This window comes from Bombina bombina, chromosome 7, assembly GCF_027579735.1.
Source record: "Bombina bombina isolate aBomBom1 chromosome 7, aBomBom1.pri, whole genome shotgun sequence".
Lineage (NCBI taxonomy): Eukaryota > Metazoa > Chordata > Amphibia > Anura > Bombinatoridae > Bombina > Bombina bombina.
The window spans coordinates 459,893,316-459,918,028 of NC_069505.1; the positions used below are offsets into that span (position 1 = coordinate 459,893,316).

The window sequence follows — 24,713 nt, forward strand, 5'->3', positions numbered from 1 at the left end:
AGATATCTATCAAAATATATTAGGTTACTTTATAACCCAATTTTTTATTGTAACGGATCGTTATAAGGGTGATTTAAATGACCCTATTATGGTATACATAAATTAAAATACTGATCTTCACAGTAAAAATACTTAATGTTGCAAAATTACTTGGTGTTGCAGAAACACTTACAATTGTAAGAATACTTTAAAGATACAATTGTGTTAATATAGTATCTAAATTAGAGGATCGTTATAGATTAAATCTGATTCCACATAATAAAACCATATCCGGCCCAAGATATCAAAAATTATTAATAAATTTAACATACAAGAATGAGTCAAATTAATAGTCAAAACATATATAGTCGTTATTCATAAAATTATACAATATAAGATAAGTAGTCCTTAATAATAACTTCCTATTGATCGATCAAACTAAAACCTTAATTAAAATATCTCCATAGAAAATTCTAAAAATTATATGATACGTAGATATAAATGGTCTAAAGTGCACATTAGACCATTTATATCTATGTATCATATAATTTTTAGAATTTTTATATTTGCACTCTTTGTGACAGTATTAACTTTTATATATAAATATGATATTTGTATATAAATATGTTATATGTTATGAAATATGATTACTGGGTCACCACAAAAAAGATATCCTCAAAATATCCAAAGTATGTTCCAAAAAGATAAACCCTGTTCTAAAAAGTTAGAATATGGCAATAATAATATTGCCCCTGTGACTTTAAATTTACGAGAGACTTTAGACCAATCAAAGAGAAGTAAGGTTTTCAAAAGAATGGAAGGAAGGCTCAAACAGCATCTTGATAAAGCCCTAATAAGAGGGTGAAACGCATAGAAGCTTTTGAGGAAAGAACCACTGATCGTATTTACACCCATAGGATCCGTGTCTGCAATAAAACAAGTGTTTTGCGATGTTCTGCGTACTGGTAGTACTAAAGTGCAGAATTGCTGACAAGCTTGATTAGCAGATAGCGGTGAGGGTGACAGTTTATCAAAAACTACTTGCGCAAGTAGAATATTGGAGACTAAGGATTCAAATAACTCGACGTATGGTGACATCACACAAGACAACAGAGGAAAGCCTTTACCCAAATTAGCGGGTGTAAGTGGCGACAGCCGAATTCAGCTGAGTTTACCGGTACGCGGACAATGAAAAAAAAGACCCTACAGTAAGACGGAGTGTACGGAGGTGAAAATACTCCAATAAAGATTCAGTAAGCAAACTCGACTTATAAGGTGGATCTCAAAACTGTGGAGAGAAAGTCCGGTAAGGATAACCTTAATACTACAGATTATTTGTTTTCAAATAAGTGGCTATTGGCATACAAAACAATCAGCTACATTACGAGTTTTGATCGCTATAGGAAAATTAACGACCACAACATTTTCTGCGTTTTCACCTCCCTATAGCACTGCTATTACAGGTTTTAAAAAAGCAGTCTTGTGCGGGCGAAATGGTGGCGTTGAGCTCCATACTGCAACGAAATCAAGCGCTACTTTGACGTGCTCGTGCACGATTTCCCCATAGACATCAATGGGGAGAGCCGGCAAAAAAAATCTAACACCTGCGATCGCGGAATAAAAAGCTCTGTAACGCAGCCCTATTGATGTCTATGGGGAAAGAAAAAGTTAAGTTTAAACCTAACACCCTAACATAAACCCCACGTCTAAACACCCCTAATCTGCTGCCCCTAACATCGCCACCACTTACATTACAGTTATTAACCCCTAATCTGCTGCCCCTAACATCACTGCCACCTACATTAGTTATAAACCCCTAATCTGCTGCCCCTAACATCGCTGCCACCTACATACTTATTAACCCATAATCTGCTGCCCCCAATGTCGCCGCCATTATACTAAAGTTATTACTAAGTCTAGCCCTAACACCCCCTAACTTAATTATAATTAAAATAAATCTAAATAAACCTTACAATTATTAACTAAATAATTCATATTTAAAACTAAATACAAACTTACCTGTAAAAAAAACCCCTAAACTAGCTACAATATAACTAATAGTTATATTGTAGCTATCTTATGATTTATTTTTATTTCACACTGATGAGTGTGCACACGTTGTGTCTGAGGCACACAGGTTACATACTGATGAGTGTGCACACGTTGCATCTGAGGTACACAGGTTACTGATGAGTGTGCACACGTTGTGTTTGAGGCAGACAGGTTACTGATGAGTGTGCAGACGTTGTGTCTGAGGCACACAGGTTACATACTGATGAGTGTGCACACGTTGCATCTGAGGTACACAGGTTACTGATGAGTGTGAACACGTTGTGTCTGAGGCACACAGGTTACTGATGAGTGCACACGTTGTGTCTGAGGCACACAGGTTACATACTGATGAGTGTGCACACGTTGCATCTGAGGTACACAGGTTACTGATGAGTGTGAACACGTTGTGTCTGAGGCACACAGGTTACTGATGAGTGTGCACACGTTGTGTCTGAGGCACACAGGTTACTGATGAGTGTGCACACGTTGTGAAATGAGGCAGACAGGTTACTGATGAGTGTGCACACGTTGTGTTTGAGGCAGACAGGTTACTGATGAGTGTGCACACGTGTCTGAGGCACACAGGTTACTGATGAGTGTGCACACATTGTGTCTGAGGCACACAGGTTGCTGATGAGTGTGCACATGTCGTGTCTGAGGCGCACAGGTTATTGATGATTGTGCACACGTTATGTCTAAAATTCCACTTTATCTAAAAAAGATGTAGGATAAGTAACAGGCATGTTATAGGGAAAAGTACCACAGTTTGTGTATTTGGTGCTATTGTCTGTCTGGGAAACACACAAACTGTTTTATGGTAAAGTTATAAACCATAGATGATGTGAAATAAACACTAGATGATGTGATATAAACACTAGATGGTGTGATATAAACACTAGATGGTGTGATATAAACACTAGATGGTGTGATATAAACACTAGATGATGTGATATAAACACTAGATCATGTGATATATAAACACTAGATCATGTGATATAAAAAGTAGATCATGTGATATAAAAACTAGATCATACCTAGGAATTTATAAGAACATTTTTCTGATTCTATTCTAAAGGCTTTGTCTGCCATCCCGCCTTCTAATAAAATGTAAAGGTCTTTTTTAAACTTCTCATTTAGTTGATGAATTTTCAAATGACCGACAACATACTGAATTATCCTTCTCTGATGATGATTTATCTCATTCAGAATATCCTTCATCAGATATTGACACTAACAAATCTACTTTTTTACTTTAAAATAAAGTACATTCGTTCTTTGTTGAAAAGGTGTTGATTATATTGGATATTGAAGAGACTAGTCCTTTTGATTTTAAAACTAGCTAACATTTTAATTCTGCTTATTAACTTCCTGTGGTTTCTTCAGAGGTTTTTTTCCAGTTCCTGATACTAGGGAATGGAATAGGCCTGTGACTTCTTTTATTCCTTCTTTAAGGTTTTTAAATTGTATCCTTTGTCAGCAGTTAGTTTGGAGTTTTGGGGGAAAGATCCCCAAAGTTAATGGGGCTATCTCTACTATTGATAAATATACTACTATTCCTATGAAAAATAGTATTTATTTTTAAGTTCCTTCAGATGGGAAACTTGTATCTTATCTAAGGAAAATTATTTTCAGGTCCTTTTCTTAGGCCTGCAATTTATTTCGCTGATGTTGCAACTGCTTCAACTTGTTGTTTGGATACTTTAGCGCAACAAGTATCGGATTATGATTTGTTTAGCATTGTTAAGTTGATTCAACATGCTAATAATTTCATTTGTGATGTCATTTTTTGATATTTTCACAATTGAGGTTAAATCTATGTCTTTAGCTATTTTAGCTAGAATAACTTTGTAACTTAAATCTTGGAATGCTAATTTGATTTCTAAAATCCAGATTTCTATTTTTCCAAGGTAATAAATTATTTGGTTCACAATTGGATTCAATACTTTCAACTGTTACTCTGGGAAAGGGAGTTTTTTGCTTCAAGATAAAGCTCTAAGAGTAAATCTTAAGCTTATATTAGTTTTTGTTCTTAATAAGGAATGGAACCCTAATTCTTCCCCAAGTAACATGTTTCTAATTGGAAGCTTTCTTCAAAATGGAATGAATTCAAGCCATTTAAAAGATCAAAGTCAGCCCCGAAATTAACATGAAGGTGCGGCCCTTATTCCAGCTTAGCTGGTAAAGGGAAGGTTAAGACTTTTCTAAAGTTGTTTGGTTCAATTCGGTCCAAACTTCTTAGATTGGGGTACAGAATAGGATTCAGAGTAAGACCGCCTTTGAGAAGTCTTTTTATCTCTAGCATATTCCGGCTATTCCAGTAAAGGCTCAGACTTTCCTGAAGTGTGTTTCAGATCTGGAGTTATCTGGGGTATTCATACCAGTTCCATTTCAGGAACAGGGTCTGGGGTTTTGTTCAGAACTATTAATTGTCCCAAAGATAGAAAATCTTTTTGAATTGTCATGTAAGAGTACCATCTTTCAGAATGGTGTTTATATGGTCTATTCTGCCTTTTGGTCAGCAAGGGCATTATTTGCCTACAATAGACTTACAGGATGCATATCTTCATATTCTGTTTTCATTCAGATTATTTTCATTTTCTGAGATTCTCTTTTTTAGACAAGCATTACCAATTTGTTGCTTTTCCCTTCTGGCCTAGCGACAGCTCTAGGAATCTTTTCATAGGGTTCTCGGTGTTTCCTTATTTGGACGATATTGTGGTATTTGCTCAGTCTTTTCGTTCTGCAGAATCTCATACGTTTCAACTTCTGTTGTTTCTTCAAGGACATGGTTGGAGGATCATTTTACCAAAAGTTCCTTGATTCCTCAAGACAAGGGTCACCTTTTTTAGGTTTCCAGATAGATTGTGTCAATGTCTTTGTTTCTAACAGACAAGAGACAATTTTTATTGGGTTCAGCTTGTCGGAACCTTTAGTCTCTATTATTTCCTTCAGTAGCTATATGCATGGAAGTTTTAGGTCTCATGACTGCAGCATTGGATTCGATTCTCTTTGCTCATTTTCATATGAAACCTCTCCAGTTTTTAATGCTGAATTAATGGTGCAGGGATTATTCTAGGATATCACATTTAATATCCTTGAATCCCAATATTCAACTATCTCTGACTTGGTGGTTAGATCACCATAGTATAGTTCTATGGGTCTCTTTGGTTCATCCAACCTGGACCGTGATCACAACAGATGCAAGTCTTTTAGGTTGGGAAGCTATCTGGGGATCTCTGACAGTACAAGGGGTTTGGAAATCTCAAGATGCGAGATTATATATCAATATTTTGGAACTCCGTGTGATTCTCAGAGTTCTTCAGTTTTGGCTTCTATTTGAAGAGAGAGACGTTTATTGGTTTTCAGACAGACAATGTCACAACTGTGGCGTATGTCAATCATTAGGGTGGGACTCTCAGTCCTCAGGCTATGAAAGAAGTATTTTGAATACTTGCTTGGGCAAAATCCAGCTCCTGTCTAGTTTCTTCGGTCCATTCCCAGACAATTGGGAAGCGGATTAGCTTTGTCATCAAGCTTTACATACGGGAGAATGGTCTCTTCACCCAGATGTCTTTTTTTCAAGTTGTTCAGATGTGCGGGCTTCCAGAAATAGATCTGATGGCATCTCATCTAAACAAGAAACTTCCCAGGTACCTATCTAGGTCCAGGTATCCTCAGGCGGAAGCAGTGGATGCATTGACACTTCCTTGGAGTTATTAACCTGCCTATACTTCTTCCAAGAGTGATTTTCAAAATCATCATGGAGCAATTGTTTGTGCTGCTGTTGACTCCAGCATGGCCGCTCAGGTTTTGGTATGTGGATCTTGTTCGGATGTTCAGTTGCCAACCTTGGCCATTTCCATTAAGGCCAGACCTTATATCTCAAGGTTTGTTTTTCTATCAGGATCTCAAATCATTAAATTTGATGGTATTGAGATTGAATGCTTAGTCATAGAAGTTTCTCTGATTCAGTGATTAAAACTATGTTGCAGGCTCGTAAATCTGTGTCTAGAAAGATTTATTATCGAGTTTGGAAGACTTACATTTCATGGTGTTCTTCTCATAAATTCTCTTGGCATTCTTTTAGAATTCCTAGAATTTTTTCAGTTTCTTCAGGATGTTTTAGACTAGATCATGTGATATAAAAACTAGATCATGTGATATAAAAACTAGATCATGTGATATAAAAACTAGATCATGTGATATAAAAACTAGATCATGTGATATAAAAACTAGATCATAGGATATATAAACACTAGATCATAGGATATATAAACACTAGATCATAGGATATATAAACACTACATCATAGGATATATAAACACTACATCATGTGATATAAAAACTAGATTATGTGATATCAACACTAGATTATGTTATATAAACACTAGATCATGTGATATAAAAACAGAATCTGCTTTATTTGTACAGACGCAGATATCGCTGATGTAATGAAAGTTGAGATAACAGAAGATCTGTTTACATGTGATCAGGTGAAGACTGAGGAGGATGAAGTTCCTATAAATACGTCTACAGGTGATTAGCACTTATTAAGTAAAGGGACTATTCTTTGATGTGACATTTTGTGTCATGTAAATAACAGTTATATTTATCAGATGGTTACACACAGACACACGTTAGTGAGACTCAAGTTTATATCATTATGTGTCATGTAAATAAGTTATATTTATCAGATGGTTACACACAGACACACGTTAGTGAGACTCAGGTTTATATCATTATGTGTCATGTAAATAACAGTTATATTTATCAGATGGTTACACACAGACACACGTTAGTGAGACTCAAGTTTATATCATTATGTGTCATGTAAATAAGTTATATTTATCAGATGGTTACACACAGACACACGTTAGTGAGACTCAGGTTTATATCATTATGTGTCATGTAAATAACAGTTATATTTATCAGATGGTTACACACAGACACACGTTATGTTGTTATGTGTTGTAGCAGAGAGGCAGTAGGATCTGTAATATATTTTGGGTAGGCAGAGACAAGCAAGTAACTACTCTTGGTAATTGTAGCAGAGAGTCAGTAGGATCTGTAATATCTTTTTGGTAAGCAGAGACAAGCAAATCACTACTCTTGGTAATTGTAATAATAACCCCTTTCCACCAAGAACTAGACGACACATAGCTTGGGAGTGAATAACAACTTTTTCTTCAACTAAAAAAAAACAAACACTTTTTAAAAACAGTCTCCCCTACAAGGAGTTTCCCAACTGAAACAGCAGGGAATTTAAACAGTAACATACAGTTTAACATACATTTTAACCATTAGCCTAAATAACAATTCCTGCATAGTTCATAAGTGGCGAGGTTTGCCACAATGCTCCTCCAGAACCAAACCGGCATACCCAGTCTGATCCCAACGGATTGGCTTGGGGAGGTCTGGAGGAGTGTTCACAGATCAAGGTTCAAGTTCAGTTTGTCTGGACAACCCGTCGGCATTGCCGTTTTGCTTTCCAGGTCGGTAATGGATTGTTAAGTCAAACGGCTGCAGCGCCAAACTGCAGCGCAACAGCTGGGCATTGTCTCCGGATACCCTGTTCAGTCACACCAACGGGTTGTGATCTGTGAGCAGGGAAAATTGTTGTCCATATAGATATGGCTGAAGTTTCTTGAGGGCCCACACCACGGCCAGGCATTCCTTTTCGATGGCGGCGTAGCTAACTTCTCGGGGTAACCGTTTCCTGCTTAGGTAGGCCACAGGATGCTTGCTGCCATCAGCCCCGACTTGGCTCAGCACGGCTCCTAATCCAAACATAGAAGCGTCTGTATGGACGAGAAAGCGTTTAGTTGGATCCGGGGAAGCAAGGATAGGGGCATTTACGAGAGCGTTTTTCAGTTCTTGGAATGCTTGTTCACACTCTGGGCTCCAGGTAACAATCTTAGGAAGGTTTTTACGGGTGAGATCGGTGAGGGGTTTGGCTAGGGTACTATAATTAGGTACAAACTTCCTATAATAGCCTGCGGTACCTAGAAAGGCTAGCACTTGGGTCTTGGTACGGGGAGTGGGCCACTTGGCTACGGCCTCTACCTTGGCCGGTTCTGGCTTCTGCTGCCCGCTACCTACTCGTTGCCCTAGGTACTGGACCTCCGCCATCCCTATATGACATTTGCTAGGCTTAAGGGTTAATCCTGCCTCCCTAATGCGATCTAAGATCGCCCCTATATGGTTCAAATGCTCGTCCCAGGAGCTGCTAAATATAGCTATGTCTTCTAAATAGGCACATGCGTACTCTTGGGACCCATCCATTAGCCGATCTACCATTCGCTGGAAAGTAGCCGGAGCGTTCTTCATCCCGAATGGCATGACCTTGAATTGGTACAGGCCAAACGGGGTGACGAACGCTGATTTGGGGATGGCATCCTCAGCTAGTGGGATCTGCCAGTACCCCTTACACAGATCTATGGTGGTGAGGTACTGGCCTTGAGCCATTTTATCCAGGAGCTCATCTATCCGGGGCGTCAGAGACGGTTTTATCATTAAGTTTCCGGTAGTCTACGCAGAAGCGGGTCGTGCCATCCCGCTTCGGCACTAGAACTACCAGCGAGGCCCAGGGGCTGTCCGAGTGCTCAATCACTCCTAACTGTAGCATCTCGTCAATCTCCTTCCGCATATGTTCTCTCACCGATTCTGGTATGTGGTAAGGAGGTTGACGCATGGGGAGGTGACCTGGAGTTTCTACCCTATGGGTGGCCAGTTGGGTATATCCAGGCACGCTGGAGAACGTGTCTCTCTTTTCCTGCAGTAGCTCTGCTATTTGATCTCATTCCCGAGGACTTAACCGCTCACCCAATTGTACCTCTCCCAGACCTTCGTTCCGGTTCTTCATTCCTAGGAGGTCGGGAAGTTGTAAACTGTCTGCGTCGTTCGCGGCAGGGGCGCAAATAGCATTCACCTCCTCTGTGCGTTCATGGTACGGCTTCAACATATTTACATGGAGCATGCGTCTACCGCCTGCTCCAGTACATGGGCCGATCACATAGGTGGTGTCACAGATTTGTTCCACTACCTTGTATGGGCCCTGCCAGGAGGCCTGCAGTTTATCATTTTTGACCGGTTTTAAGATTAGCACCTTCTGCCCAGTCTGAAAACTGTGGTCCCTGGAGCCCCTATCATACCAATGGTGCTGACGGGTTTGAGCCGCCTGAAGGTTGGAGCGGACGGTCCGAGTCAGGGCCTCCAGGCGCTCCCTAAACTCCAGCACGTATGGTACGATAGGAGTACCATCACTAGTGACTTCCCCCTCCCAATGCTCTCGGATTAAGTCTAGGGTACCCCGTACCCTCCTTCCGAATAATAATTCAAAGGGAGAGAACCCCGTGGACTCCTGAGGTACCTCCCGGTAGGCGAAAAGCAAATGGGGTAGAAACCGCTCCCAGTTCTTCTGGGTATCTATGAACGTGCAGAGCATCTGTTTCAGTGTTCCATTAAACCGTTCACAGAGCCCATTAGACTGGGGGTGATAAGCGGAATTTACAATGGGTTTCACCCCACATGCTCTCCACAACTGGTGGGTAATCTCAGCCGTAAACTGGGTTCCCCGGTCCGAAATAATCTCCTGGGGAAATCCCATGCGGGAGAAGATTCTGATGAGGGCATCCGCCATGGTCTCGGCATGAATATTAGCCAGAGCCACTGCCTCGGGATATTGGGTGGCATAATCCACGACCGTGAGTATATACCTCTTCCCCGAGGGGCTAGGCTTGGCTAGGGGGCCAATGAGGTCCACCGCCACTCGACTAAAAGGCTCCTCTATTATGGGGAGGGAGTGTAGCTTCGCCTTATATTGGTCTCCTCTTTTCCCTACTCGTTGGCAGGTGTCACACGTCTGGCAATACTGCGTAATATCTTTGGTGATCCCTGGCCAAAAGAAATTCTGAGTTAGGCGGTGCTTCGTCCGACTAACTCCTAGGTGGCCTGACAGCGGAATATCGTGGGCAACCCGTAGCAGTTCTCGTCTATACCTCTGAGGTACTATTAACTGCTGAACGGACAGGGGAATAGATCCAGCCACTATCTTCTCTGCATACCTGTACAGTAACCCCTTGTCCCAACCGTACCTCTCTCCTTCCAACCCTGCCTGATTCTGGTCTACCTTATCCCTATATACTTGCAACGAGGGGTCAGTGGACACTTCGCTACCAAACTCTAGTGGAGGGGCCCAAGAGACATTAGGGGGGTGATTGCTTACCTGAGCCTCAGAGTGATCAGCCAGTGCGTTGGTGCGGGCCTGTTGTCGGGTAACCACGGGCAATGCTGCTTGTGGGGAGGTTCTGGGTGCAAACGCTGAAGTGAGCTCCCCTAAGTCGTTGCCCAAAATAACGTCTGTGGGCAAATAAGGCCCACTTCTACGTTCCTGGACCCTGCTCCGCAATCCAAGTGTACTTTGGCCGTGGGAATCTTGTAAATGGCTCCCCCGGCCACCCGGACAGCTACACAGTCTCCGGTGAGTTGATTGGTGGAAACTAAATGTTTCCGGAGCAAGGTTATGGTGGCCCCAGAGTCACGCAGCCCTTGGACACGTTGGCCCTCTATATAGACCACCTGGCGATGGCTTTGTAGGTTGTCCGAAGCGGCCTGTACTGGGTTTACCTCGTGTAAGATGCCCAAGGGTTCCTCGTGGAAGACTGCGGGTTGGGTCTGTATTCGGGGCTCGTTCTGGTAGCAGTGTACAGCTGCCCGGTTGTTTGACAAGTTGTTCTGGTTGTTCCAGGTGGATCGGTTCTTGTTCCTGGGACAGTCTCTCTGAATGTGCCCTTGTTGGTTACAAAGATGGCAACGGATAGCTGATCGAGTCTGGTATCGGGGAGGGGGTGGGTAGATTCCTCCTCCAGGATGGGGTAGCAGAGGTGTGGGAGCTGCAGTGGGGGTTGGGGTGACCCCAGTTCTGGAGCGTTGCTGTGTTCGTTGAGCTCTCCGAGCGCCTTGGTATTCGTCAGCCAAGGTCGCTGCGGTATGTACCATGCACGGTTTTCGATCTCTCAGCCAGTTTTGCAATTCAGTGGACACCCCTTAGAAGAATTGCTCCATCAACAGGAGTTGTAAAAGATCTTCCAACTGGGTGACTTGGGCTGCCTGCAACCAGCCTTTAGCGACCCTGGTTAGCCGATGCGCCCACTCAGTGTGGGTATCTTTCTCCAGCTTCTTCAGGTCTCGGAACCGCTGTTGGTATGCCTCCGGGGTAATAGCATACCTAGTCAGGATGGCCTGTTTTACCTTCTGGTAGTCCCTGCTGTCCTCATCTGGTATGGTGCGGTAGGCTTCAGCGGCCCGCCCGGATAACTTGCCAGCCAGTAGGGGAACTTGGTCAACGGTACTAATATTATACAGTTGGCATAATCTCTCAAAGTCCTGTAGGTACCCATCGATATCCTCCGTTTGGGTATGATCCTTGAATGCGTAGGTAGGGAATCTTAGCTTTCCCTGTACCAGCACTGGAGTGTACTGGTAGCCCCTCTCCAGGTCTCGGGGTGGTTTGTCGGGTCACCATCAAGTACTCCTGTACGTCTGCTGATGTCCGTGTCAGGAGCTCCTCCGAATGGGGTAGCGGAAAAAAAGCCAACCGGGTCCGCATCTCATTTTGGAATTCAGTTTCGTTGTTCGTCATGGGTACGGCCGTACCTGCTACCCGGTCTCCCTCCATGAGCTCTGCAATCAGCCTTGCTTTGGTTTTATTGCTGGCAATAATTCCTCTCGCCTCCAGTAATTCCTTCAATGCAGTTCTCTTTAGTCTGGTATAATCTGTCCCCATTCACCGTCTGTTCATATACATCACATGTCCTATGACTTGCTGTGCAGTTTGAATCCCGTCGCTTGCCACCAATTGTAGCAGAGAGGCAGTAGGATCTGTAATATCTTTTTGGTAAGCAGAGACAAGCAAATAACTACTCTTGGTAATTGTAATAATAACCCCTTTCCACCAAGAACTAGACGACACATAGCTTGGGAGTGAACAACAACTTTTTCTTCAACTGAAAAAAAAAAAAAAACACTTTTTAAAAACAGTCTCCCCTACAAGGAGTTTCCCAACTGAAACAGCAGGGAGTTTAAACAGTAACATACAGTTTAACATACATTTTAACCATTAGCCTAAATAACAATTCCTGCATAGTTCATAAGTGGCGAGGTTTGCCACATGTGTCATGTAAATAACAGTTATATTTATCATATGGTTACACACAGACACACGTTAGTGAGACTCAGGGTTATATCATTATGTGTCATGTAAATAAGTTATATTTATCAGATGGTTACACACAGACACACGTTGGTTAGACTCAGGTTTATATCATTATGTGTCATGTAAATAAGTTATATTTATCAGATGGTTACACACAGACCCACGTTAGTGAGACTCAGGTTTATATCATTACGTGTCATGTAAATAAGTTATATTTATCAGATGGTTACACACAGACACACGTTAGTGAGACTCAGGTTTATATCATTATGTGTCATGTAAATAATAGTTATATTTATCAGATGGTCACACACAGACACACGTTAGTGAGACTCAGGTTTATATCATTATGTGTCATGTAAATAACAGTTATATTTATCAGATGGTTAAAAACAGACACACGTTAGTGAGACTCAGGGTTATATCATTATGTGTCATGTAAATAACAGTTATATTTATCAGATGGTTACACACAGACACACGTTAGTGAGACTCAGGTTTATATCATTATGTGTCATGTAAATAACAGTATATTTATCAGATGGTTACACACAGACACACGTTAGTGAGACTCAGGGTTATATCATTATGTGTCATGTAAATAACAGTTATATTTATCAGATGGTTACACACAGACACACGTTAGTGAGACTCAGGTTTATATCATGTGTCATGTAAATAACAGTTATATTTATCAGATGGTTACACACAGACACAGTGAGACTCAGGTTTATATCATTATGTGTCATGTAAATAACAGTTATATTTATCAGATGGTTACACACAGACACACGTTAGTGAGACTCAGGTTTATATCATTATGTATCATGTAAATAACAGTTATATTTATCAGATGGTTACACACAGACACACGTTAGTGAGACTCAGGTTTATATAATTATGTGTCATGTAAATAACAGTTATATTTATCAGATGGTTACACACACACGTTAGTGAGACTCAGGTTTATATCATTATGTGTCATGTAAATAACAGTTATATTTATCAGATGGTTACACACAGACACACGTTAGTGAGACTCAGGTTTATATCATTATGTGTCATGTAAATAACAGTTATATTTATCATATGGTTACACACAGACACACGTTAGTGAGACTCAGGTTTATATCATTATGTGTCATGTAAATAACAGTTATATTTATCAGATGGTTACAAACAGACACACGTTAGTGAGACTCAGGGTTATATCATTATGTGTCATGTAAATAACAGTTATATTTATCAGATGGTTACACACAGACACACGTTAGTGAGACTCAGGTTTATATCATTATGTGTCATGTAAATAACAGTTATATTTATCAGATGGTTACACGCAGACACACGTTAGTGAGACTCAGGTTTATATCATTATGTGTCATGTAAATAACAGTTATATTTATCAGATGGTTACACACAGACACACGTTAGTGAGACTCAGGTTTATATCATTATGTGTCATGTAAATAACAGTTATATTTATCAGATGGTTACACACAGACACACGTTAGTGAGACTCAGGTTTATATCATTATGTGTCATGTAAATAAGTTATATTTATCAAATGGTTACACACAGACACACGTTAGTGAGACTCAGGTTTATATCATTATGTGTCATGTAAATAACAGTTCTATTTATCAGATAGTTACACACAGACACACGTTAGTGAGACTCAGGTTTATATCATTATGTGTCATGTAAATAACAGTTATATTTATCAGATGGTTACACACAGACACAGTGAGACTCAGGTTTATATCATTATGTGTCATGTAAATAACAGTTATATTTATCAGATGGTTACACACAGACACACGTTAGTGAGACTCAGGTTTATATCATTATGTATCATGTAAATAACAGTTATATTTATCATATGGTTACACACAGACACAGGTTAGTTAGACTCAGGGTTATATCATTATGTGTCATGTAAATAACAGTTATATTTATCAGATGGTTACAAACAGACACACGTTAGTGAGACTCAGGGTTATATCATTATGTGTCATGTAAATAACAGTTATATTTATCAGATGGTTACACACAGACACAGTGAGACTCAGGTTTATATCATTATGTGTCATGTAAATAACAGTTATATTTATCAGATGGTTACACACAGACACACGTTAGTGAGACTCAGGTTTATATCATTATGTGTCATGTAAATAACAGTTATATTTCTTCTGTTAAGTGTGATCAGTCCACGGGTCATCATTACTTCTGGGATATTACTCCTCCCCAACAGGAAGTGCAAGAGGATTCACCCAGCAGAGCTGCATATAGCTCCTCCCCTCTACGTCACTCCCAGTCATTCTCTTGCACCCAACGACTAGATAGGATGTGTGAGAGGACTATGGTGATTATACTTAGTTTTATATCTTTAATCAAAAGTTTGTTATTTTAAAATAGCACCGGAGTGTGTTATTACCTCTCTGGCAGAGTTTGAAGAAGAATCTACCAGAGTTTTGCTATGATTTTAGCCGGAGTAGTTAAGATCATATTGCTGTTCTCGGCCATCTGAGGAGTGAGGTAAACTTCAGATCAGGGGACAGCGGGCAGATGAATCTGCATAGAGGTATGTAGCAGTTTTTATTTTCTGACAATGGAATTGATGAGAAAATCCTGCCATACCGATATAATGTCATGTATGTATACTTTACACTTCAGTATTCTGGGGAATGGTACTTCACTAGAATTACACTGTAAGAAATACATAAAGCTGTTTAATAACTAGAGATTATGTTTAACGTTTTTGCTGGAATGTAAAATCGTTTTCATTTGCTGAGGTACTGTGTGAATAAATGTTTGGGCACTATTTTTCCACTTGGCAGTTGCTTAATCTGTTTTTCTGACAGTTTCTGTTCTCCCTCACTGCTGTGTGTGAGGGGGAGGGGCCGTTTTTTGGCGCTTTTTCTATGCATCAAATATTTCAGTCAGCAACTCATTGTATTCCCTGCATGATCCGGTTCATCTCTACAGAGCTCAGGGGTCTTCAAAACTTATTTTGAGGGAGGTAATTTCTCTCAGCAGAGCTGTGAGAATTATAGTTTGACTGAGATAAAAAACGTTTATTCTGTAATTTGTTTCCTGCTTTCAGAATTTGTTATCTTTGCTAATGGGATTAAACCTTTGCTAAAGTTGTGTTGTTTACAAGGATTGAGGCTATAACTGTTTCAATTTATTAATTTTCAACTGTCATAGATCTTCTGTGCTTCTTAAAGGCACAGTACATTTTAATATTATTCTAATTGAATTGTATTTCCAAGTTGCAAGTTTATTTGTTAGTGTGTTAAACATGTCTGATTCAGAGGATGATACCTGTGTCATTTGTTGCAATGCCAAAGTGGAGCCCAATAGAAATTTATGTACTAACTGTATTGATGCTACTTTAAATAAAAGTCAATCTGTACAAATTGAACAAATTTCACCAAACAACGAGGGGAGAGTTATGCCGACTAACTCGCCTCACGTGTCAGTACCTACATCTCCCGCTCAGAGGGAGGTGCGTGATATTGTAGCGCCGAGTACATCTGGGCGGCCATTACAAATCACATTACAGGATATGGCTACTGTTATGACTGAGGTTTTGGCTAAATTACCAGAACTAAGAGGTAAGCGTGATCACTCTGGGGTGAGAACAGAGTGCGCTGATAATATTAGGGCCATGTCAGACACTGCGTCACAGGTGGCAGAACATGAGGACGGAGAACTTCATTCTGTGGGTGACGGTTCTGATCCAAACAGACTGGATTCAGATATTTCAAATTTTAAATTTAAACTGGAAAACCTCCGTGTATTACTAGGGGAGGTGTTAGCGGCTCTGAATGATTGTAACACAGTTGCAATACCAGAGAAAATGTGTAGGTTGGATAAATATTTTGCGGTACCGACGAGTACTGAGGTTTTTCCTATACCTAAGAGACTTACTGAAATTGTTACTAAGGAGTGGGATAGACCCGGTGTGCCGTTCTCACCCCCTCCGATATTTAGAAAAATGTTTCCAATAGACGCCACCACAAGGGACTTATGGCAAACGGTCCCTAAGGTGGAGGGAGCAGTTTCTACCTTAGCTAAGCGTACCACTATCCCGGTGGAGGATAGCTGTGCTTTTTCAGATCCAATGGATAAAAAATTAGAGGGTTACCTTAAGAAAATGTTTGTTCAACAAGGTTTTATATTGCAACCCCTTGCATGCATTGCGCCGATCACGGCTGCAGCGGCATTCTGGATTGAGTCTCTGGAAGAGAACATTGGTTCAGCTACTCTGGACGACATTACGGACAGGCTTAGAGTCCTTAAACTAGCTAATTCATTCATTTCGGAGGCCGTAGTACATCTTACTAAACTTACGGCGAAGAATTCAGGATTCGCCATTCAGGCACGCAGGGCGCTGTGGCTAAAATCCTGGTCAGCTGATGTTACTTCTAAGTCTAAATTGCTTAATATACCTTTCAAAGGGCAGACCTTATTCGGGCCCGGGTTGAAAGAGATTATCGCTGACATTACAGGAGGTAAAGGCCATGCCCTGCCTCAGGACAAAGCCAAAGCCAAGACTAGACAGTCTAATTTTCGTTCCTTTCGTAATTTCAAAGCAGGAGCAGCATCAACTTCCTCTGCACCAAAACAGGAAGGAGCTGTTGCTCGCTACAGACAAGGCTGGAAACCTAACCAGTCCTGGAACAAGGGCAAGCAGACTAGGAAACCTGCTGCTGCCCCTAAAACAGCATGAATTGAGGGCCCCCGATCCGGGATCGGATCTAGTGGGGGGCAGACTTTCTCTCTTCGCCCAGGCTTGAGCAAGAGATGTTCAGGATCCCTGGGCGCTAGAGATAATATCTCAGGGATACCTTCTGGACTTCAAATACTCTCCTCCAAGAGAGAGATTTCATCTGTCAAGATTGTCAACAATCCAGACAAAGAAAGAGGTGTTTCTACGCTGCGTACAAGAGCTCTTGTTAATGGGAGTAATCCATCCAGTTCCACGATCGGAACAGGGACAGGGGTTTTACTCAAATCTGTTTGTGGTTCCCAAAAAAGAGGGAACTTTCAGACCAATCCTGGACTTAAAGATCCTAAACAAATTCCTAAGAGTTCCATCGTTCAAGATGGAGACTATTCGGACAATTTTACCTATGATCCAAGAGGGTCAATACATGACCACTGTAGATTTAAAAGATGCTTACCTTCACATACCGATTCACAAAGATCATTATCGGTACCTAAGGTTTGCCTTCCTAGACAGGCATTACCAGTTTGTGGCTCTTCCATTCGGATTGGCTACAGCTCCAAGAATCTTCACAAAGGTTCTGGGTGCTCTTCTGGCGGTACTAAGACCGCGGGGAATCTCGGTAGCTCCATACCTAGACGACATTCTGATACAAGCTTCAAGCTTTCAAACTGCCAAGTCTCATACAGAGTTAGTGCTGGCATTTCTAAGGTCACATGGATGGAAGGTGAACGAAAAGAAAAGTTCACTCGTTCCACTCACAAGAGTTCCCTTCCTGGGGACTCTTATAGATTCTGTAGAAATGAAGATTTACCTGACAGAGGACAGGCTAACAAGACTTCAAAGTGCTTGCCGCACCCTTCATTCCATTCAACACCCGTCAGTGGCTCAATGCATGGAGGTAATCGGCTTAATGGTAGCGGCAATGGACATAGTTCCCTTTGCACGCTTACACCTCAGACCACTGCAACTGTGCATGCTAAGTCAGTGGAATGGGGATTACTCAGACTTATCCCCTTCTCTGAATCTGGATCAAGAGACCAGAAATTCTCTTCTATGGTGGCTTTCTCGGCCACATCTGTCCAGGGGGATGCCATTCAGCAGACCAGACTGGACAATTGTAACAACAGACGCCAGCCTTCTAGGTTGGGGTGCCGTCTGGAATTCTCTGAAGGCTCAGGGACAATGGAGTCAGGAGGAGAGTCTCCTGCCAATAAACATTCTGGAATTGAGAGCAGTTCTCAATGCCCTCCTGGCTTGGCCCCAGTTGACAACTCGGGGGTTCATCAGGTTTCAGTCGGACAACATCACGACTGTAGCTTACATCAACCATCAGGGAGGGACAAGAAGCTCCCTAGCTATGATGGAAGTATCAAAGATAATTTGCTGGGCAGAGTCTCACTCTTGCCACCTGTCAGCAATCCACATCCCGGGAGTGGAGAACTGGGAGGCGGATTTCTTAAGTCGTCAGACTTTTCATCCGGGGGAGTGGGAACTTCATCCGGAGGTCTTTGCCCAAATACTTCGACGTTGGGGCAAACCAGAGATAGATCTCATGGCGTCTCGACAGAACGCCAAGCTTCCTCGTTACGGGTCCAGATCCAGGGATCCAGGAGCAGTCCTGATAGATGCTCTGACAGCACCTTGGGACTTCAGGATGGCTTACGTGTTTCCACCCTTCCCGTTGCTTCCTCGATTGATTGCCAGAATCAAACAAGAGAGAGCATCAGTGATTCTAATAGCACCTGCGTGGCCACGCAGGACTTGGTATGCAGACCTGGTGGACATGTCATCCTGTCCACCTTGGTCTCTACCTCTGAAACAGGACCTTCTGATACAGGGTCCCTTCAAACATCAAAATCTAACTTCTCTGAAGCTGACTGCTTGGAAATTGAACGCTTGATTTTATCAAGACGTGGATTTTCTGAGTCAGTTATTGATACCTTAATACAGGCTAGGAAATCTGTTACCAGAAAGATTTACCATAAGATATGGTGTAAATACCTATATTGGTGTGAATCCAAAGGTTACTCTTGGAGTAAGGTTAGGATTCCTAGGATATTGTCTTTTCTACAAGAAGGTTTAGAAAAGGGTTTATCTGCTAGTTCATTAAAGGGACAGATCTCAGCTCTGTCCATTCTGTTACACAAACGTCTGTCAGAAGTTCCTGACGTCCAGGCTTTTTGTCAGGCTTTGGCCAGAATTAAGCCTGTGTTTAAAACTGTTGCTCCACCATGGAGTTTAAACCTTGTTCTTAATGTTTTACAGGGCGTTCCGTTTGAACCCCTTCATTCCATTGATATAAAGTTGTTATCTTGGAAAGTTCTATTTTTAATGGCTATTTCCTCGGCTCGAAGAGTCTCTGAATTATCAGCCTTACATTGTGATTCTCCTTATTTGATTTTTCATTCGGATAAGGTAGTCCTGCGTACTAAACCTGGGTTCTTACCTAAGGTAGTTACTAACAGGAATATCAATCAAGAGATTGTTGTTCCTTCTTTATGCCCAAATCCTTCTTCAAAGAAGGAACGTCTACTGCACAACCTGGATGTAGTCCGTGCTCTAAAATTTTACTTACAGGCAACTAAGGAATTTCGACAAACGTCTTCTCTGTTTGTCATTTACTCTGGGCAGAGGAGAGGTCAAAAAGCTTCCGCTACCTCTCTTTCTTTTTGGCTTCGTAGCATAATTCGTTTAGCTTATGAGACTGCTGGACAGCAGCCTCCTGAAAGAATTACAGCTCATTCTACTAGAGCTGTGGCTTCCACTTGGGCCTTCAAGAATGAGGCCTCTGTTGAACAGATTTGCAAGGCTGCAACTTGGTCTTCGCTTCATACTTTTTCCAAATTTTACAAATTTGACACTTTTGCTTCATCGGAGGCTATTTTTGGGAGAAAGGTTCTTCAGGCAGTGGTTCCTTCTGTATAAAGAGCCTGCCTATCCCTCCCGTCATCCGTGTACTTTTGCTTTGGTATTGGTATCCCAGAAGTAATGATGACCCGTGGACTGATCACACTTAACAGAAGAAAACATAATTTATGCTTACCTGATAAATTCCTTTCTTCTGTAGTGTGATCAGTCCACGGCCCGCCCTGTTTTTAAGGCAGGTAAATATTTTTTAATTTATACTCCAGTCACCACTTCACCCTTGGCTTTTCCTTTCTCGTTGGTCCTTGGTCGAATGACTGGGAGTGACGTAGAGGGGAGGAGCTATATGCAGCTCTGCTGGGTGAATCCTCTTGCACTTCCTGTTGGGGAGGAGTAATATCCCAGAAGTAATGATGACCCGTGGACTGATCACACTACAGAAGAAAGGAATTTATCAGGTAAGCATAAATTATGTTTTATCAGATGGTTACACACAGACACAGTGAGACTCAGGTTTATATCATTATGTGTCATGTAAATAACAGTTATATTTATCAGACGGTTACACACAGACACACGTTAGTGAGACTCAGGTTTATATCATTATGTGTCATGTAAATAACAGTTATATTTATCAGATGGTTACACACAGATACACGTTAGTGAGACTCAGGTTTATATCATTATGTGTCATGTAAATAACAGTTATATTTATCAGATGGTTACACACAGACACACGTTAATGAGACTCAGGTTTATATCATTATGTGTCATGTAAATAACAGTTATATTTATCAGAAGGTTACACACAGACACACGTTAGTGAGACTCAGGGTTATATCATTATGTGTCATGTAAATAACAGTTATATTTATCAGACGGTTACACAGACACACGTTAGTGAGACTCAGGTTTATATCATTATGTGTCATGTAAATAAGTTATATTTATCAGATGGTTACACACAGACACACGTTAGTGAGATTCAGGTTTATATCATTATGTATCATGTAAATAACAGTTATATTTATCATATGGTTACACACAGACACACGTTAGTGAGACTCAGGGTTATATCATTATGTGTCATGTAAATAACATTTATATTTATCAGACGGTTACACACAGACACACGTTAGTGAGACTCAGGTTTATATCATTATGTGTCATGTAAATAACAGTTATATTTATCAGATGGTTACACACAGACACACGTTAGTGAGACTCAGGTTTATATCATTATGTGTCATGTAAATAAGTTATATTTATCAGATGGTTACACACAGACACACGTTAGTGAGACTCAGGTTTATATCATTATGTATCATGTAAATAACAGTTATATTTATCATATGGTTACACACAGACACACGTTAGTGAGACTCAGGGTTATATCATTATGTGTCATGTAAATAACAGTTATATTTATCAGATGGTTACAAACAGACACACGTTAGTGAGACTCAGGTTTATATCATTATGTGTCATGTAAATAACAGTTATATTTATCAGATGGTTACACACAGACACAGTGAGACTCAGGTTTATATCATTATGTGTCATGTAAATAACAGTTATATTTATCAGACGGTTACACACAGACACACGTTAGTGAGACTCAGGTTTATATCATTATGTGTCATGTAAATAACATTTATATTTATCAGACGGTTACACACAGACACACGTTAGTGAGACTCAGGTTTATATCATTATGTGTCATGTAAATAACAGTTATATTTATCAGATGGTTACACACAGACACACGTTAGTGAGACTCAGGTTTATATCATTATGTGTCATGTAAATAAGTTATATTTATCAGACGGTTACATACAGACACATGTTAGTGAGACTCAGGTTTATATCATTATGTATCATGTAAATAACAGTTATATTTATCAGATGGTTACACACAGACACACGTTAGTGAGACTCAGGTTTATATCATTATGTGTCATGTAAATAACAGTTATATTTATCAGATGGTTACACACAGACACACGTTAGTGAGACTCAGGTTTATATCATTATGTGTCATGTAAATAAGTTATATTTATCAGACGGTTACATACAGACACATGTTAGTGAGACTCAGGTTTATATCATTATGTGTCATGTAAATAACAGTTATATTTATCAGATGGTTACACACAGACACACGTTAGTGAGACTCAGGTTTATATCATTATGTATCATGTAAATAACAGTTATATTTATCAGACGGTTACACACAGACACACGTTAGTGAGACTCATGTTTATATCATTATGTGTCATGTAAATAACAGTTATATTTATCATATGGTTACACACAGACACACGTTAGTGAGACTCAGGTTTATATCATTATGTGTCATGTAAATAAGTTATATTTATCAGATGGTTACACACAGACACACGTTAGTGAGACTCAGGTTTATATCATTATGTGTCATGTAAATAACAGTTATATTTATCAGATGGTTACACACAGACACACGTTAGTGAGACTCAGGGTTATATCATTATGTGTCATGTAAATAACATTTATATTTATCAGACGGTTACACACAGACACACGTTAGTGAGACTCAGGTTTATATCATTATGTGTCATGTAAATAACAGTTATATTTATCAGAAGGTTACACACAGACACACGTTAGTGAGACTCAGGGTTATATCATTATGTGTCATGTAAATAACAGTTATATTTATCAGAAGGTTACACACAGACACACGTTAGTGAGACTCAGGGTTATATCATTATGTGTCATGTAAATAACAGTTATATTTATCAGACGGTTACACAGACACACGTTAGTGAGACTCAGGTTTATATCATTATGTGTCATGTAAATAAGTTATATTTATCAGATGGTTACACACAGACACACGTTAGTGAGACTCAGGTTTATATCATTATGTATCATGTAAATAACAGTTATATTTATCAGATGGTTACACACAGACACACGTTAGTGAGACTCAGGGTTATATCATTATGTGTCATGTAAATAACATTTATATTTATCAGACGGTTACACACAGACACACGTTAGTGAGACTCAGGTTTATATCATTATGTGTCATGTAAATAACAGTTATATTTATCAGATGGTTACACACAGACACACGTTAGTGAGACTCAGGTTTATATCATTATGTGTCATGTAAATAAGTTATATTTATCAGATGGTTACACACAGACACACGTTAGTGAGACTCAGGTTTATATCATTATGTATCATGTAAATAACAGTTATATTTATCATATGGTTACACACAGACACACGTTAGTGAGACTCAGGGTTATATCATTATGTGTCATGTAAATAACAGTTATATTTATCAGATGGTTACAAACAGACACACGTTAGTGAGACTCAGGTTTATATCATTATGTGTCATGTAAATAACAGTTATATTTATCAGATGGTTACACACAGACACACGTTAGTGAGACTCAGGTTTATATCATTATGTGTCATGTAAATAACAGTTATATTTATCAGATGGTTACACACAGACACAGTGAGACTCAGGTTTATATCATTATGTGTCATGTAAATAACAGTTATATTTATCAGACGGTTACACACAGACACACGTTAGTGAGACTCAGGTTTATATCATTAAGTGTCATGTAAATAACAGTTATATTTATCAGATGGTTACACACAGACACACGTTAGTGAGACTCAGGTTTATATCATTATGTATCATGTAAATAACAGTTATATTTATCATATGGTTACACACAGACACAGGTTAGTTAGACTCAGGGTTATATCATTATGTGTCATGTAAATAACAGTTATATTTATCAGATGGTTACAAACAGACACACGTTAGTGAGACTCAGGGTTATATCATTATGTGTCATGTAAATAACAGTTATATTTATCAGATGGTTACACACAGACACAGTGAGACTCAGGTTTATATCATTATGTGTCATGTAAATAACAGTTATATTTATCAGATGGTTACACACAGACACACGTTAGTGAGACTCAGGTTTATATCATTATGTGTCATGTAAATAACAGTTATATTTCTTCTGTTAAGTGTGATCAGTCCACGGGTCATCATTACTTCTGGGATATTACTCCTCCCCAACAGGAAGTGCAAGAGGATTCACCCAGCAGAGCTGCATATAGCTCCTCCCCTCTACGTCACTCCCAGTCATTCTCTTGCACCCAACGACTAGATAGGATGTGTGAGAGGACTATGGTGATTATACTTAGTTTTATATCTTTAATCAAAAGTTTGTTATTTTAAAATAGCACCGGAGTGTGTTATTACCTCTCTGGCAGAGTTTGAAGAAGAATCTACCAGAGTTTTGCTATGATTTTAGCCGGAGTAGTTAAGATCATATTGCTGTTCTCGGCCATCTGAGGAGTGAGGTAAACTTCAGATCAGGGGACAGCGGGCAGATGAATCTGCATAGAGGTATGTAGCAGTTTTTATTTTCTGACAATGGAATTGATGAGAAAATCCTGCCATACCGATATAATGTCATGTATGTATACTTTACACTTCAGTATTCTGGGGAATGGTACTTCACTAGAATTACACTGTAAGAAATACATAAAGCTGTTTAATAACTAGAGATTATGTTTAACGTTTTTGCTGGAATGTAAAATCGTTTTCATTTGCTGAGGTACTGTGTGAATAAATGTTTGGGCACTATTTTTCCACTTGGCAGTTGCTTAATCTGTTTTTCTGACAGTTTCTGTTCTCCCTCACTGCTGTGTGTGAGGGGGAGGGGCCGTTTTTTGGCGCTTTTTCTATGCATCAAATATTTCAGTCAGCAACTCATTGTATTCCCTGCATGATCCGGTTCATCTCTACAGAGCTCAGGGTCTTCAAAACTTACA

The 24,713-nt window shown here is 40.1% G+C and overlaps 1 protein-coding gene across 1 annotated transcript in view; it reads left to right on the plus strand.

Moving 5' to 3' along the window:
• The first annotated feature begins 6,469 nt into the window (after positions 1 to 6,469).
• Positions 6,470 to 24,713, plus strand: part of LOC128666719 (gastrula zinc finger protein XlCGF26.1-like) — a 58,187-nt gene continuing 39,943 nt past the window's right edge. Inside the window, exon 1 of the mRNA XM_053721462.1 lies at positions 6,470 to 6,567. Within this exon, the coding sequence (XP_053577437.1) occupies positions 6,483 to 6,567 (85 nt within the window). The 5' untranslated portion in view covers positions 6,470 to 6,482. The remainder of the gene's footprint in view (positions 6,568 to 24,713) is intronic.